General features: G+C 31.8%; 1 protein-coding gene across 5 annotated transcripts in view; it reads left to right on the top strand.

The window, feature by feature from the left end:
- The window catches only part of LOC139523863 (uncharacterized), a 27184-nt gene extending 8641 nt beyond the window's left edge, over positions 1 to 18543 (top strand). Inside the window, exons 1-8 of one of the 5 annotated variants that reach the window (XM_071318214.1) lie at positions 891 to 1102; positions 8390 to 9393; positions 10349 to 10475; positions 12483 to 12648; positions 13786 to 14680; positions 15718 to 15832; positions 16229 to 16383; positions 17426 to 18543. In XM_071318214.1, coding sequence (XP_071174315.1) covers positions 8438 to 9393; positions 10349 to 10475; positions 12483 to 12648; positions 13786 to 14680; positions 15718 to 15832; positions 16229 to 16383; positions 17426 to 17540 — 2529 coding nt within the window. In that variant the 5' untranslated portion in view covers positions 891 to 1102; positions 8390 to 8437 and the 3' untranslated portion in view covers positions 17541 to 18543. Of the gene's footprint in view, positions 1 to 890; positions 1103 to 3520; positions 3824 to 8389; positions 9394 to 10348; positions 10476 to 12482; positions 12649 to 13785; positions 14681 to 15717; positions 15833 to 16228; positions 16384 to 17425 lie in introns of those variants that run through there. The other 4 variants (XM_071318218.1, XM_071318215.1, XM_071318217.1 and 1 more) reach the window with 4 other exon arrangements.

The raw sequence follows: 18543 nt of genomic DNA, 5'->3' as shown, positions 1-18543 counted from the left end.
TAACACGACGTCATACGGGGGGAAATTTTCAAGGGAAAGATTATATCGTTACGTGTACGCTTCAAATTCGGATAATATTTTATTAAAATGAAGTTTTTGAGGTAGGTGCTATATTTCTTTTTAGATTCTGATGCATTTATCGGACATTTATGTTTTTTAGAAAGTTAAGATGGCGGCGTACTCCTTAGTTACGACATGCCATTGTGCTTTTGATGGCAAATATAGCAGCCATCAAACAAATAATGTACACTAATAATCGCGTATGTTTGGCTGAAAAATTATAAGGATTAATCACCTTTTTTCTAGAGGTTATTGATGTGTAAACCGGGTCGCTTACTCACAAACTTAACATAAAAGCCCGAAGGAGGACTTTTATTCAGTTTGTGAGTTAATCACCCCGGTTTACACACCAATAACCTCTAGAAAAAAAGGTGTTTAATCCTTATAATGAATAGATTCAAAGCTGTCGTCATAGCTGTTGAAATTAAGGAATAATGATTTCAAAGTTGAGAGGATTAAAAAAAACGTAATCATATTTGCTGATATTTCATATGATCACAAGTAAAAGACACTTATATATGGATTCTGAAACCTATACATGAACATGTCTTCACATCAAATGGAATATTCGCTAATATTCACATAATCACAAAATACGTTAAAATTATCTCGACTGAATAATTTCTGCCACTGATTTTGATATAATCTAATCTAATAATTTTTGAGGCATGTTAAACATTCTATACTCAGAGCGGATAAGAAATACACCTGTATAATAACCATTTACAAACGAGGAAACTACTCTATCGGTTTCCAAATGCTACCAGCTATAATAATAAGTAGTAACAATTACATTGTTTGAAATATATTACATGAAAAACATTGAGAACAAGATAATTCCGAGGGCAGTTAAGTAGAAACTGATTGTTATAACTGCATTATTGTCGTGCATTTGGCGAAAGAGTATTGAATGTTACGTAATATGCAGCAACTGTCTGACCTCCTTCCAAACTTATTGTTAGATACATTCACGCTATTCTATAGGTGCATATAATGACAAGGGTTTAGATTTTATATCTTTGTCGAAATTCAGACGTTTTAGGTAAGTACACAATTAAGAATTGAAAGCTTCTTTTTATAATAGTTTATTGGGATGTAAACGACTTGACCGAAGCACATTTTGTATGAAACGCGGAAGCAATTGGTATTCAAAATAAGCGCACGATCAATGCTTTTAAAACTAACAAAATATAAAAAGTGCCGTTCAATTCTTAATATCACATATAGATGCTACAACAAGCTTTTCTATCCATTGTAACGGATAGCACGTGGAGTCATAGCTATTGTGTTTTATTTGGATACACAATTTGATATTGAAGTGCCTCGTGATTATTTAATCGTCATTACGGATTTTAATGAAACATAAGAATAACCAAAGTACTTAAGATTAAGTTTTATATATTTCACTGAGTTTTTCTCAAGTTCGTCCTTGCTGAGATAATATCTATCAGGTTCAAAAAGCGTTAGATTTTCAATCATTTTGCGGTTCCCTTGACAAAGTAAATATTCACGGTTTACTCACTGACCTAAAAGTAAACATAAATAGAGATGATGTCGTTTCACCTCTATTTCTGTATTTGGGAGGTGAAATAATACGACGTAATAAATAGTTGCAATCATTTCAATCTATGATCGAGTTATAACAAGGGAGTTATTTCTAATATTGATATAAAAGTAGACTTTAAGAAATACCGAACTCCAAGAAAAATTCAAAACGTAAAGTTCTTCATCAAATGGCAAAAGCTCAAACACATTTAACTAATTGAAAACAACTGTCATATTTCTGATTTTGGTACATGAGCTTACTTATGTAGGAAATGGTTGAACATATCCTTGGGTGATGTTCTCATATTTATCTTAGGACCAAGACGTGTCCTAAAACCATCATATGACACGTCTTTGTCATAAGTCTTGTTCTTTATGCTCTCTGAACTAAGGATATATCGAATTTCTCGTCCGAACTTAAGGCAGGATATCTTCATCCTAACTTTAGGAGACATCTCAGACAATTATTTTTTAACACCATCGGATATTAAATCGAATACAAAAAAATTGTAAAAATAATTCTAAACTTTGAAATTCGTGTGTCATGACACGATTACACTACATATATTATTCTTATTTCATGAATAGCAATCCGTTTTTATTGTATAATTACTAGGGATGGCAACGAGTACTCCAGTACTCGGGTACTCACTCGGAAGGCCGAGTACTCGAGTACAGTTTTAGTACTCGGATACTCGTTTGCCTGATATACATCTTGAGATATTTCTCTTCACATTTCAACTCACTTTAATTCCGTTGAAATATCCCCTTCGTAATATTAAAAAAAATTATTAACAACATAAATATGTTTATCCTGAGGATACTTTTTGTTATATTAATACCAGCAATGTCCTTTTCATGTGCACAACTGGTAACTAAAAATATAAATTTCAAAAAGTATTGCGTCTGAAATTGTAGACTAGATCATATTCTAAACAAGAACAAAATCAAAGTGACCGGCGGTGAACCCTAAGCAACTGATTCGAGACCTTTTTAACGGTGTTTGTGCACGGATGAACACTTTGGATCAATAATAAACTCATCACAAGCCGTAATTTTTTTTTACCTTTGTTTGTTAATCAAGACTTCTATGTAAACGTGATTGGTATGAGATTAATTTAATGAAACATATCTATAATTGTTTAATTTACAATTTCAAGATAGGCGAGAGCTACATTCAATCCCATAAATGAAAAATAAACTGACAACGTCATGGCTAAAAAAAAGAAGAAAATCAGACAAACGATAGTGCCAAAAAAAAAAACCAAAACACACATCAAAAGTAAGACTGAGCAGCACAAAAGAGCACAAATAATTTGAAGTCCAACATTGCTGTTGATAAATTAATGGACAAGTCGTATTATAAAAAATATCAACTCCCCAGGAACAGATGATACATATATTGTCTACTTTGTCGGAATTTATATGCAAAACATTTAGACTTTTATTTGAATTTGGTTCTTTAACACATACACACCCATGATAGGTTATTTGTAAACAAAAACCAACGGCGGTCGGTAATTCATTGTTTAATTGACGCAAAAAACAGAGGATCAAGCAGTTTTGTAGTAAGTTTGTCTACTGCATCCCTACTTAAATTGAAACTTTTCAATAGACGTTTCAGATTCATCCGAGTACTTGAGAGTACTCGAGTTTTATGGCCGAGTATCCGAGTATTAAATTTTAGATCTTTTGACATCACTAATAATTACATTTGAAATTAGGCATTTAATTCTATACATGTTATCATAAAATTCGATAAAAAAATATCCTTTTACAATTTAAAATTTCGCACATTGCATATGTTAAGGACGTCCTTACAGAAGATGCGTATGCGATGGTTTCGAAACGCAACTTAAGAGTGTCATAAGATGATACTAAATCCACCCTAAAATTGATCTTATGAGGTGTCTTAGAAAGAATCTTAGGATACTTCCGAGAACACATCTCCTGGTTTCATAGCTAGCTTTATCTCTCACGTGTATGAAAGTCTGATAGAATTCCATTATATTGACAACAATATGCAAACAAGACAAACAGATATAATATGAATATTTTTGAATTGATTGACTATAAAGGGGCATGTAAAGTATTGGAATTATTGGTCCCACCATTCACAGTGTAGATACTATTCTGTACGCTATCCGGAAGTCGCGATTTTCGAAGCGAGAATTTTTTGGATCACATTTTAAATTTGATGGGTATACTGAATTAAACGGTAAGTGGATCATCTGTATATTGCTTAATGATTAATTCAGCCGACATCGATATTCTCAAATGGTTTAGAATTAAATTCCGCACATTCATTATTCGTATCTTTGCCTTAATCAAGAGATTTTCAAGTGCATCACTAAGAAAAATCAGTCGGCGAACATAAAAACAATCTTTTTACCCTCTTAGTGTACAAATTAACGTAAAAACCAGACTTAATTAACTAAATGAAGTATATTTCAAGTGGTGGTAAAAGTTTCAACCAGATCTTTGAGGCCAGAAATAAGAAAATTACACTTGTTTGAATTTCTCACTGTACGATCAGTCTCGCTTGTATATTTTAAAACTGTATGATCAGTCTTTATGTCACCGTATTCTAGTGGGGATTTCAAAGTTATTTACGATACATTAGAAGGTGGCATTTTTCTAAATAACACAAATATGTTTCAATACATTCACATCCTGAAAACTTATGAAACATATTTTAGCTTAATAGGGTGTACTCGACTTACTATATTAAGTATAAGGATGTTTAAATGTTGCTAAAATAAGAGGAAGGTTTGATATATACTAGTATATACTTTTCAGAATTGTCCTCCGTTATACTTAAAATTGTACAAACACACAGATTTAGTTGTTATATAAAAATGCATGTATTTACACACATTCGAGGCCGTACTGTAGCCTATAATTGATCACAGTTCCTTCACTTTGTTTAAGATGTAGAGCTGTCTCTTTGACACTCAATTGTACACCACCTTGTCAAGCGGGGGGTTATAGTGATGAAAAATTAATTAATCTTATTCGGATTCCTTATCATAAATGATAATGACTGTATTGTGCACCGTCTATTTCGAATTTTAGTAAAAATCTTTTATGGGGTTACTTTATATAAGATACGGACTTGAACATTGCATTATATGGGGGCACCCATCAGGTATTTCCAACACCTCCTAAACCAATCATTAAAGTTTTCTGAAATTGCTCCATTTTTACTCGATTAATGCATTATGGACCTTCTATTTCTGTAAACGTACCAAAATTAAATCACATGAATTAACCCCCTACACAAATCTGTCTTTATCCATTTTTTGTTATTTTAAAACGACAAGCTTGATTTATGTTATCATCAATTGGTCAATGGAGGGCGGTGTAAATAATCTTTAAACATGTAATAGCTATAAACAGACAACTGTAACGATACACTATTTCAAAGTCCACAAGCGAATCATGTATTACTTTTTACGCATTTGATTTTAAATAAGACTGATGGAACAAAAATACAATTATTTTGCAAACTAAAAAATTCATCAGAAATATATTTGTATTGTCTGATGAAAGTAATTACACGTTATAGTTCCCTGGATAGTTCATAATATCACATATACACGTATATACCTTCAAATTACTGTTGTCTTTTCTTCAAAATCACGACTGGTCATACAGTCAAAAAATCTGAAATCGCTTCTAGAATACAGTCAGTTCTAGACTGATCGTACAGTAATTTATTTTGGGATCCTCAAGGAAAACATATTTTTTATGGGAAATACGATTATTCTACTTAAATACGAAAAGAATATTGAAACAGTATATATTTAACTGTAAACTGATGCAAATATTTGCAATAAAAGATTATTTGCTTTGTACTACGAGAGCAAAATTGTCCATCGATTTCACTTTTTTTACCAAGTTGATGTGATGCACACGTATATTTTATATTCTAATGCATGTTTTTGTTACAGTAACTCATATTTATGATGCTATATATACCTTGAAGATGTTCAAAGCACTTTGTAGATATAGGAGTAAACAAATGATGAGAAAAGTCACCGTAGGCAAAACCGTCCTCTTAGCCAGTTGGAAATCATCGCTTCGAAAATCGCGACTTCCGGATAGCGTACAGAATAGTATCTACACTGTGCCATTGGACTATTTAAAATGAGTTAGTTATTTACACTTTTGATGAATGTGAGCTAAACTAAATATTGGTATGCGTCTTTGGGACAAACATCTATAATGTTGAACTATACGGACGGCATCATGATTTGGTTGATCGTCATAAAATATCTGTGTCACGAATGACAATGGATATGCAACGTGTCCATTTCCTCCTTTGTCTCGATTGTAATCCCCGAATAGGGCAGGTCAACTAAACTTACTTTGATTGACTATTATGACGGGTGTCATAAGAGGACAAAGAACTGCGTATTTGATGAAAGTGCTTATGCATTATTTTTTGCTATTGTATTACGTTCTGTTTGATTGTCTAATGTAATTGTAGTTTGTAACAATTTGGCATACCCTTCGCCCTGAACATATCTTGTCACACTTTTACATCCAGTAAATTTTTAACGCTAGAAAATGTATTTGCTCCGATGATAAATAAATTCATTGATGTTGCAAAGAAATAAAAAAAAACTCCCCTATCGTTTGATTCTTAATTATCATATATTATTCATCAACGTACCGAAACATATCGTTCATTTGAGATTCAGCATTTTGACAAAATTTATCAGATTTATAGGGTATCATCAGCTCAGTAGTCAGTGCTTCGGTACTGACATGATTTAACAAACTTTACTAAAATTATCTGTTTATAAATTTTGAAATTATTATGAAACTAAGGTTTCAACTCCCTCAGGCAAAGTTGGCTTTAAATGAATTTGGCTATTTATTTTAGGTATTTTTGACATAAAGCTCTTCAACGATTTTCGGTACTTATACATCTTCGGATTTCAAATGTTTGGCTTTGAGCGTTCCTGATGAAGGTACATCCAGAAAAGCGCTTCGGACGCAATAAATTATAAAACGTGTTGTTTTCCATTTTTTATAGCATCCCATACTATCAAACTAATGATTTATATGTTTCAATATATCTATTTATATCCATGAAGAAGCCTTGGTCTAGTTCTCATGAATTACTACTGTAACTTTATATCACGCACGATATTTTTTTTCATTGTTGAATGAATGGTGTATCATTACATTAGGTGTCTAAACGATTTACTGATAAAGATGTCTTGAAATTTAATGCTCTGTTTTGCCAATTTATTGACTATTTAAATGAAATTACCATAAAATGAAAGCTTTTGAATGAAAAAGAAATAAAGTTAATGTATTCAAGGCAACACATAATAAATTACAACACATAAAATGCATAGCCTTCAAAATTACTTTTTTAAGCTATTTGTCAAAATATAATCTTTTATACATAATGATCATTTGTGGGTCAGAAATTATATTCGGATTGCAAAATAGTTGATAGGATTAGTACAAGTGTTCACATAAACAAGTATACTTTTCTTATTTTTAAATAAGAAAAATATTCTTCGGATGGTAGTGTAACAGTGTAACAGTGGTATCAATCGAACATTAATGAATTAACAGTAGTTCAAAGCCAATAACAACGAATAATTTTGGGTCCTCAATGCTCTTTAGCTTTTTGATTGTTTGGCCTTTTATTTATTTTGATCTGAGCATCACTGATGAGTCTTGTGTAGACGAAACATCTGTCTGGCGTATATATTTTTAAGCACCTTTGATAACTATTTGGTATGTTAAAATTGAGAATCTTTCAACATTATTTCAGATTTACTCATCTTACATAAAGTAAATTTTTGAAATAAAAAAATCAAAACAACACAAACAAACGTATATGTTGACGTCTGTTTTGTATTTGTTTTATTACGTAGTTGGGTTTTTAAAAAATCAACGTTCATCGTTCATCTTTCATATAAAAAGGAGATCTACGATATACTAGTATATATATCTAACTATTTATGTGACTGTATCTTACGATCCTTTACGATCAATAACTTAGCTAATCAGCAATCAACTCCGTCTTCATGCTTAATATAGCATGTACTGTGTTACAACTCTAGATTCTTCTGACGAGGAAAGGTAATACTAGGTCAGCGGCAGCTTTATTTTTAGTTCATTCTTGGTGACCGAGAGGTCTAGAGCGCATAGGTCAGGCAGTGTTGCCTTGATATCCCATATAGCATGAGTTCGAATCCTACCGAGGGGAGAACAAAAATTTTCTTCCGCAAATTTGCAGAATTAACATTGTTATGCTGATAATTAGAGGAAGTATATATTGAGGAGAAGATATCAATCCTGTCCATCATTCCCTGAATATTTAAAAATCAGTTTGGGAAGAGTAAAAGCTAGTTTTAAAAAACAGGGTATTTAGATACGTAGTTTTTAAATGACATTTCTAATGGGTTAAGTATTGAAACTAGGACAGTGATAAGTGAACAATAATTGCTCACTTCTACTCTATTATACTTTGGAGGATAGGTGTCCTGATGGCAATCATACCACAACTCCTCATTTTATATTTATTTGTACTGGAATTAGTATATCCCACTTGAAATTACTGGTAAAGTACGGAAAGTCCTCAATACACTTCATAGTAAAGTTCTTTTGATAAATCAAGCTGCACTGCACTGAAATTATTTTAATTTTTATTATTTTGGTGAAAAAAGAAAGGTATTTGATGATGATGATGATGAAACTAACCACGGTCATTGTTCTAGCTGGTACCTGGTGATGCATCTATTTTTTTTTGCAGATTTGTTTAATATTTTGATATACCAGTCAATCCACTCATAATTTGGAAATGAAAAAGATTAAGACAACAACTGTTTTGTTCAACCTCTTCTATTGTATGTTATTAAAAGAAGAATTAGTTGTGGCAGACGGGGTCTTTACGTGGCTTCAGAGGGATAGATATGATGAAATTGTTGAAAAATATATAAATGCCATTAAGGGACACAACTGTGCAAGTAGATCAAAAGCTGATATGATGATGAGGGATGATATTGTTACACAAATTCCGAAGGCAAATGAGCTTCTTAGTAAAGTTTTCTATTCAAATAGATCTGCGTTAGTTCATATGCATAATATGGCGCTTAATAGGGCGTTCTTCATGAGTTATATCTTACAACGAATGAATAGTACTGAAGACTACTCTATACAACCTAATCTTCATTATCTGTACATGTCTGTGACAGCAGATATCAATGCTAATCCATATGCCATTAACGGATCATCCATAATTTTTGACAAAGATGTCTATTATCCGAACTGGTTGACAAACTTAGACTTTAATAAAACTATTCCGTTATTCGGCGTAAAAGGTTGGCGAAAAGACAATACCTTTGCCCAAGGAAACTTCATACGGGAACCAAATCGACGAGTTGTCCAAGTTAAAGATATTGGAGCAGGAAACAACAAAAATTATAATAATGAAAGGCATAAGATGAATCCTTGGTACCAGTTTTGGTTACCAGACTTAGACAAGCATGAAGATAAATCAAACAAATTTACTTACAGCATAGGAATTCGTTATTCTAACGTTACTGGAAAATTCATTAAAGAAGAGTTTGATGTCTTCAATTTTTTTGGTCCAAACTTGCCAAGTCAGAACGAAAAAGACAATGGCAAAATGCCAGTTAGATTCACTGTTCCATATTTTGATTGCGGAAAATCAAACAAATGGGTAGTCAGTGCAGTATCACCTATTGTTGATTTCTTCCCACGATATTCCAACTATACTCATATGAGACGGCAGAGGTAAGTACTCTATGAACACTTGAGGCTTTTATAATTTAATTATGCATATACATGTATTGTGCATTGATTCAGATTAAAACTTAAAGTGTTGTGATTCTAAACAGATAATAAGGAAAACATAACAATAACAGAAATCTATTGATGATATTTAAAACTAGGATTTCTGACACTTCTCCGTTACTAATTATGTTGCCAATAAGATGTCCTCGGGTTGCTATTTCATTGTAGTTAGTACTTGTGTGATGGATATATAAATACGCAGCCTCGTCTGATTCTAGTATGGACTTACTTCATATTGGAAGAGTGTCACGCTCTTAATAATCGTCTTTGTGATCTATTAACAGCAACAGAAAAAAGACGATGAACGTGTTGCAGGCCGTGTCATCTCGGTGAAAACTGCAAATGCCAATATATTGCATAGGGGTCGTTGGTGTCACATGAAGACAGAATTCAAATTTTAAATACTGATACCTGACAGATAAATGTCTTGTTGGTGTCTCATGAAGACAGAATTCAAATTTTAAATACTGATATCTGACAGATACATGTCTTGTTGGTGTCTCATGAAGACAGAATTCAAATTTTAAATACTGATACCCGACAGATAAAAGTCTTGTTGGTGTCTCATGAAGACAAAATTCAAATTTGAAATACTGATATCTGACAGATACATGTCTTGTTGGTGTCTCATGAAGACAGAATTCAAATTTTAACTACTGATATTTGACAGATAAATGTCTTGTTGGTGTCTCATGAAGACAGAATTCAAATTCTATGGTCATCTGAAAGTTGTTACATTGTAGATTTATGATGCATGTTGTTAGTTTTGATTTTCACGAGCCGTACCTTCTCCTTTGTGTTAAAAGCAGATCATCAGCAGAACATTATAATCCTGGAAAAAACCCACAAGCTAATTAACAGCGCTGATATGAATAAGTATTATTTCTTTGTATAGATTTGTTGGCGTTGCGGTTATGGATATTCATTTTACAAAAATTGATTTCAATGCATGTGGAATCAGCCCTGGTAATCCTGGACCAAGCTACCTTGCCGGGATAGCAAGGTGTAAGTCAAATACAGGGGTAAGAAAATATCTTTATTCTGCAAATTATGAAAACAACACTATAAATTGAATGTGTCCCAAACGATTTTCTAGATTTACCTTTATCAGGCACGCCCAAAGCCAAATATTTGAAAGCTAATGATGTACAAGAACTGAAACACTGAAAGAGCTGTACAACTAAAAAAAGAACCTACATATTATAGCCAAATCCATCCAGTCAACATAGCCTTTTTTGTTGTGGTCGAACAATTTTATTCAAAGTACTGTTGACGTCATAGTTTTAATTGGGATCCTCATCGTAGTCTTCGATTAAGTAATGTTCATTTTATTGGTTCGGCTAGTTCGACAATCCTGGCTTTTCTCTGTTTTGAAAACTCGTAAATATGAATTGAAAATTTTCCATCAATCGACGAACATTGTATATTTAACTGCACATACACGTGCAAATTATGTGACATGAACATCTATAAACTGCTATCCGCACCAGTTCCCATTACCTATGATAATGAAAATAAATTAACAGCCTTCTATACGGAATATTTTTTTCTATTTATCGAGGGTATTACCGTGTCGTGTTTTCTTTAACCACATGGTACTTTGGTTTCTGCATGACATATGATATGTTTACCACATCACCTCATTTCTTATAAATTGAATTAAACTAGTACCTTGATTAAAAAAAACAATTGAAGGACAAAAAAGTAAAAGTGGTTGAGCTTATGTACCATGAAAGGGTAAGAAGTTACTGTTTTACTTGTGGTGCCTATCATGTTGTTGCTCATGACCAACAGCAATTCGATGACAGGTTATGCTCCGTTATGTCACAAATGATGAAGAGAACAGGACATGTAAAATGGATCATATCCGTGGTAATTTATGATATGACACATATTATCTAAATTGGTCATTATGAAAGGTCAATTTATTTGAACTTAAAACAAATTATTCAAATAGTTTGCCTTTTAACCAAAAATTATAAAACAAATCCCTTGTATTGTTTTTCGACGAATACCTTTCCTAAAGAATTTTAAGTAAACGTTTGAAAAAATTGTATTCTCTTTTTTGGAATATGCAAAACTTGAAATATTCACATTATGAAACAATAAATTTTAAGTAGTAACGTCAAAATTTTTCACGAACTTCAATAATGAACAGTACTGACACAAACAACGACAAGTTACATTAGGTATTATTCATTATCATTTTCAACCGAAAAAAATCTAGTCAAAAGTAAAATCACAAAAATACTGAACTCCGAAGAAAATTCAAAACGGAAAGTCTCTAATCAAATGTCAAAATCAAAAGCTTAAGGGGGCTCGCGGGTCTAAATCGAAATTTTTATTTAATATAGGACTTCGCTATATTTTTCTATAAATGAACTTTATCTTATACTTAAAAGAAAAATGAAATAAAAAAATGGGGTCACCGTTCATTTACGGTCACAATCTGCCATCGAAAGAAGCATACATTTTTGTTAATGTCCTTTTTTTCTGTTGAACTAATAGGAGAAACAGAAGTAATATCGAAATAAAAAAAAGAACTAAATTACAGAAATCGCTTAAATTTTACAATTATTTAGTTTATGTACAACTTATTCGAAAACTACAATAAAAAATATAGGTCACCGATGAGTTAAAAAAGATATTTCAATTTTAATGCCAAAAAATGGCATTTTTGCACCAAAGGGAGATAATTTGGAGCTTTTTCAATGATATCTACATTTTAAAAGTCACCTAGGGCCAATACGAATAAGTTTTTTGGAAAGATTTTTGTACCATATGATAAAGTAACAACTACTAAAGGTAATAAATAAAATTTGTAATGAAAAATAAATGTTTAATTTTTTCTGAAAATTTTATACCCGCAAGCCTCCTTAAACACATCAAACGGATAACAAGTGGTACAGGCAAAGTAATCCTCTTAAATGTCTTGCAATATAACAGTTTAAAAAACACAACAGTTTTTTGTTTAGAAACTCTTGCATATTAATTGAACTGTATACATATATATATATATTTGTATACAGTGTAAACATTTGAGTGGTAAAGGATACAAGCGTGGAGGATATATATGTCACTGTAAGAATAAATACGTATATCCTATGGATATTCAAGGACCATACAATGGAAAACTGATAGAACAGGCAACCAATGCGGAGTATGCAAACAGTTTTGGTTGTATACGTGGTGATCGTAAGTTGTAATGTACATGACAAAAAGAATGTTATTGTTTTCATGCATGTGTTCTAATTTTAAATATTGTGTATTTGGTCAAATATGTTATAAAATATGTTCGAATTTGACCTTACGTGGAATTTAATACAGAAACGCACATTAAATCATTTTCTTATATACTAGTCAACAAAAGAAACGATACAAGCCAATGTATTTTCCATATATAATTAAATTATAAACACTGTGCCGAGTTAAATAATTGCCCAACTTGTCTAATGTTTACAGACTGTTATGTTGTTAAAAAAGCGGTTTTTTTTGGTGCAATTTTAGTTAACTCAAAAATCGATATTCTGCTTAAAAATTTGAATGCCTTTGAAGATTTTTGAATAATCAATTCTCATCTTCGAAATTCGGTGCCGACTTTTGTCAACATTTTCTACAAAATGAGTTGACCCGTCTGTTTAATAACACGATATCCTATCACTTTCTAAAGTATGATTAGCATTTTTTTAGCCATTGCGTATCAGTTTATTTTCAATCTTTGAGTTTGACTGTCCCTCTAGTATCTTTCGCCCGTCTTTTAGTATCTGTTTACTCACGCTGTATTGATAAATTGTGTTTCACTTCTATTTGTGTGAATTTTAAATTTACAAGAGAAATAAAGGAAAAGAAAAATAATTGCTGGAGGAATTTTAGTCCCAGAGGGTTTCATCACCTTAGTTGTCTTCCTAACCATTATAATGATTTAGAACAATCTTTTCAGAATTCCGAAAATGAAATGAGAATGAAAAACTAAGACATTTTTAAGAAACCCTTTAAAAGAAAGTTGACATAAGATGAATATGGCTGTTCTTTCCCTGTGTCTCTTTTGATCATATAGCTTCTAACGTTTCTAGAATATAATGAATAATGAAAGAGGACAACAGGAAACGAAATGAATTAAATACCAAAAAGACAGAGGCTACAATGTGGAAAATATACACAATGTAAATGGTCTCTGTATGAAAAATATATCAAGGAATTGTCAAAGTTTTCAGCGATTCTGCAATTTCTCAGAGTAGCTATATGCATGAATATTGCGAACTGGTTTTCTCACACTTTGATAAGAGACACATTCATGTTACGTAGAAACAATAATTTATTTTGTTTTAATAGATTATCGTGTTCTCCCTATTGTTGACCAGAAAGCTCATGTCACTGTTGAATTTGGAGTAGCCAACATAAATGTTCGGAAAAAGAGATCATTCGAGTCAATGAATGAAACAACTTCATCTATATATGGCAACAGAATACGGAAGAAAAGAACCACTGATTTTAGCAATAGATCTAAATTTGATCAAATGCGTTTTAATCGAATGATAAGAATTTTTCGACAGAAGGTGAGTATAAATAAAAACAATTGCAATTCCGTACCTGCAAGTTCTCTTCATTTACCTGGTGATGCCGCTTATGACGTGGAAAATCAATTCAAATCTCAAGGATCAACAGCACTAAGACTATCACATTTTCTCAGCTTGTTCCTAGAAAATATTCAGGCCACAGACAATTTTGGTAATTTAAGAGGTGGTGGCAGATTGCATCAAGATCATTTGTTTGGAGAAGTCTTAGCTAATGTAATGGCAGACTATAGAATTATATCTAGTGGAATTTTCTTTGAACCATACATTTTCAAAAACCAGGATGGAACCTCTAAAGAACTCTTTGGTCCGTATGCATTCAAAAGTGAAGGTGTTGCTAAAGCTATAGACATGGCAGGTTTACCAAGAAAATATATTTTTGAAAACTGGTATCAGAATATCAAAGAGAGATGGAAAACCAATACGGCAAAACTCGAAAAATATAAAATGAATCAGCTTGTACGTTCAGACGTCAAAGGAACAAGTGCAGTCAAGTTTGAATATTATCCGATCGCGTACTTTGCTCCAAAATATGACGATGGTATGTGGTCCAATCCAAAGTTTAAATGCGATAGAATGGTAGATAATTGGGTCATGACTTATAGCATTCCATTCTTTCAAAGAGACTATGTAGCAAAGAAAAATATATTTGCGTAAGTACAGTCCTATAGGATTGCTGTAAAATATCTTTATATATTGATTAAGTTCAATAGCAAGTTGAACATCAAACAAAATACAAGATGTATGCGTTATAATGAATAAAAAAAGATACATAAATAATACGCTAATTACAGGCACCAGACTATCCTATAAGGTATTAATATATTAACAATTCTTAACTAGATTTTATAAGATTTAAGATTCATAAATGAATATTGACTGTTTTCGAAATTTTAAGTTGTTAAAATACATCTTAAACAAGAACCCCATATGTACAAAAAATACCGTATTGCAGTTTTCAAACGTTTATATACCGAATGCAGCGAATCGCCAACTAGGTGAATATTCCCGGTTAACGCTGGGAAATTCAAAGAAAAAAAGGTACCAGAGTAGCAGAGAGAGATGGAATACAGCACAACGGTGTTATATGAGATGTTTTAAATAATTAAACGTTACTTAGTACATTTGATAAACATCTAGGAGATGCATAGCGGGTAATCAAAAAGACAACTCGTCTAGCACTACAAAATATCAACGACAATTGGACTTTCAATTATTCAATGATTTTTTCCAGAAGGATTTTCAAGCCAAATATTTATATTTTGTTTGCTTTTTCAGTGAAAACGATATTAAATTAGTTTAAGTTCTTGTCCAATTTCGACAAGCGACAAAATATTTCCACCTTTTAAGTATCGTTATTCATGGTATAACACTTATACGTGAAGAATTGAAAACCTACCACTGAATAGACACTAGCAAAAAATACATCTTTCGAATCATATGATTAAGCTACATTTTAAAACAAGCAGCTTCGTAAGCAACAAAACATGCAGTTGATTTTTTTCTCCAGAAAATGATTCAATTAAAATATTCCGCTATAGATTATGTTACAATCATATTATTATCGATTCTAGGATTTGAACAATATTGTTATAGAAAAATTTAGAAATGCAAAAAAAAACAAACTAAACGTTAAGAAAGACAGAACACAGAAATAATATATATGTACGATTGTCTACACTTTTTACAGAGGAATTGTTACGGTTGATGTTCCTCTTGACAACCTGGAAATAAACCAATGTCCTCAGTCGTTTAATGTTGCCAATGCCTTCAAAAACACAGCGAGATGTCATATATCTACTGAGGTAAATGTTGTTTTAGACGAAAGTTGTGTCTATTCGTTTGTCGTTAGCCTTCACTCAGTTAGCATGATATTACTATATTATTACACTCAGTGTATTTTATAAATTTTGTAATTTTACTACATACTTTATTTCGTACAGGTTTGCATTTCTAATATTTAATTCATAACATCCAAGCAAAAGCACTGTAAGAGAGTAGGTTTGAGGGAACAACCATTCAACTCTGAATTTATATTTTCCTTCTCTGATTAAAATGTTTATTTCCTCAAAGTTTAGTAACTTTAAAACCTTCAGTGTAAAATAGTTATTATCTAATAAATAATTGATAAAGCATATTTTACGCTTATGGTGTGTTTAGTTGAAAATTAAAGACCCATGCAGCCAACATTTCTTTTTCAGTGTCGGAAGATACCCGGGTATAAATACTCACGAGGAGCATACCGATGTGATTGTAAACAAGGATACGAGTACCAGTTTGCTGATGGAAAGACTTTTATAGAAGGGAGTTTAGTCGAGCTAGAGTATGAAAAGAAAGTTAGAGGACTGTTTAGTCGGCAAGTTATATGTTTTTGAGCTCCGACTTTAAGTTGCAGCATGTTAAAGAACTAATTGATGGTTTAACATAAATTGAGTATGATAATCAATAAATAACTGCACCAGAGGCCATCATACGATCATCTACAAATCAGTGAAAGTGTACACTGTACTCGTTTGTAACTAGAAGTGTACATGCATCATCGTTAGACAAATAACAATTATTTAAAAAGAAGGGAGAAGGAATTAATTTAACCTATGAAATTGAATCAAAAGCAATTATAGTTTTTCATTATTGAACCAAACTAACATCTAGACTACTCAAATAGCGTGATTTAAACTGCTGTTGGGATAAACATTGCATTATAAAACAGAAAATGAAAACGTCCTAACAATGAGTTCATTTCATTTTGCACTTCAGATGGTACAAAACACCTTGACTTAAATTAATTTGGCTCTTTACATTTGATAAAATAAAACATAATTATTTACTTTGACCATTTGACAAACATATAAACATTTCAAAAATCTTGAACTACACTTTATCGGAAAATTTCATTGGATACATAGCAGTTTGACAAACACACATTTTGATCATTGAGAGTCTTAAAATTACCGTTACAAACGAACGTGATTGACGCGTTCAGCTGATTTTTACAAATTTTCTCCCTGTCGTGTTATGTACCACCATGCTAAATCTTTGCCAAAACTTAACTAACACTGGACTGTAAACATTGCATAAAAGATAAATTTGATTCTTTATTGCTAAATTCGTATCAAAAAAATAAAAATACAGTAACAGATATACATTTTAGTGTCATTGAAAACCAGTGAAAATCAGTTGCCGAAATAACTTTGTAGATTATTCGCAGTTACATCATTTGTTCCTATTTTAACAAAGAGATAAATGTTCGGCAACTTTAAATGCGATCCCTTTCATTTTGGTATTTGTCTTTGCATATCTAGAAAATATGCATGTAGTGAAAATTGGTCATTAAGAGATATCAAATATAGATACTTTATTGAAAAGTAACAGTTAATTATCAACTTCTTGATTTGCAGGTTTGATTCACTGGTATGCCGCGTTCAAGGTGGAGCCACTACAATCAATTCTAATTGCATATCAATATTGAAAGTGGTAATTGTGGCATTAATGATTCAAAGATTTACAGAGTAGCACTCAACTAGAATATTGGTTTCCTATGTAATGTATGTCATTATAAAAAAGATACCGTTTTTCATTAGTACTGTAGATAAACAGAATTAAATAATTGTATCTTTAAAAATACATTTGGAGGAACTACATATAACCAAAATGATGTGTAGTACAACAACCAACACCAGACACCTCCACGAATTTGAAGCATGAACAACGAACAACAAATGGTACCGATAGCCACACTTCTTACAGACATAAGAGGTGGTGAGGTTAACTAATATCATGTCACAATAAGCACCACCTTTGCATATCTGAAACATATGTCGTAAAAGTGAAATTAGGTAAAAGAAAGAAAAACCTGCAATGTGAAGCAACAAACAGGATGTCTACGAATTTAAGAACGACAAATAAGATGAAAAGAAGGTTCAAAATGAGATTGATACAACAGAACGATAGTAAGATTGGCGAAAAACTGCCCTCGTCTTTCATCAAGATCTGCATTTGTTTGATATGTTGAACATTTTGATTTTGCCATTTCATAACGGCCGTTCCAAATCTTTTTCATTGATGTTCGGTATTTTTGTCATTTTACTTTTTGTAATTTCTTTTTTTTTTAGTAAATTGTATATGCTTTTTCGTATGATAAAACAGAACAGACAAAAGGTATCATATCTTAGATGGTAGTTGTCTAAATATAATAAGTTTAATCATATAGACATGCAACTAGTTTACATATAAAACGTCTTTTACGCATTATGCTAATGAGCAAGGCTTGGCTATATATGATTTGTAATATTAATAGGCGATGACACTTGTCAAATGCTTAACGCTAATCAATGAATAAAAATTGTGGTTTAAAGAATTATATATGTGAAATAACAAAGGTTTACCTGCATAGAAACGTCTTTTATTTTTATAAACTACTTACAATACAGTGAGTGTTTCGGTAGGTTTTGTATTTCAAATGCATGTACATTGATTTGTTGCCATGTAATTTTCAATTAAAATCATAGAACCAACA

Source organism: Mytilus edulis, chromosome 5 (assembly GCF_963676685.1).
Source record: "Mytilus edulis chromosome 5, xbMytEdul2.2, whole genome shotgun sequence".
In the NCBI taxonomy this organism is placed as follows: Eukaryota; Metazoa; Mollusca; class Bivalvia; order Mytilida; family Mytilidae; genus Mytilus; species Mytilus edulis.
This window is presented reverse-complemented; position numbering and strand designations above follow the sequence as displayed.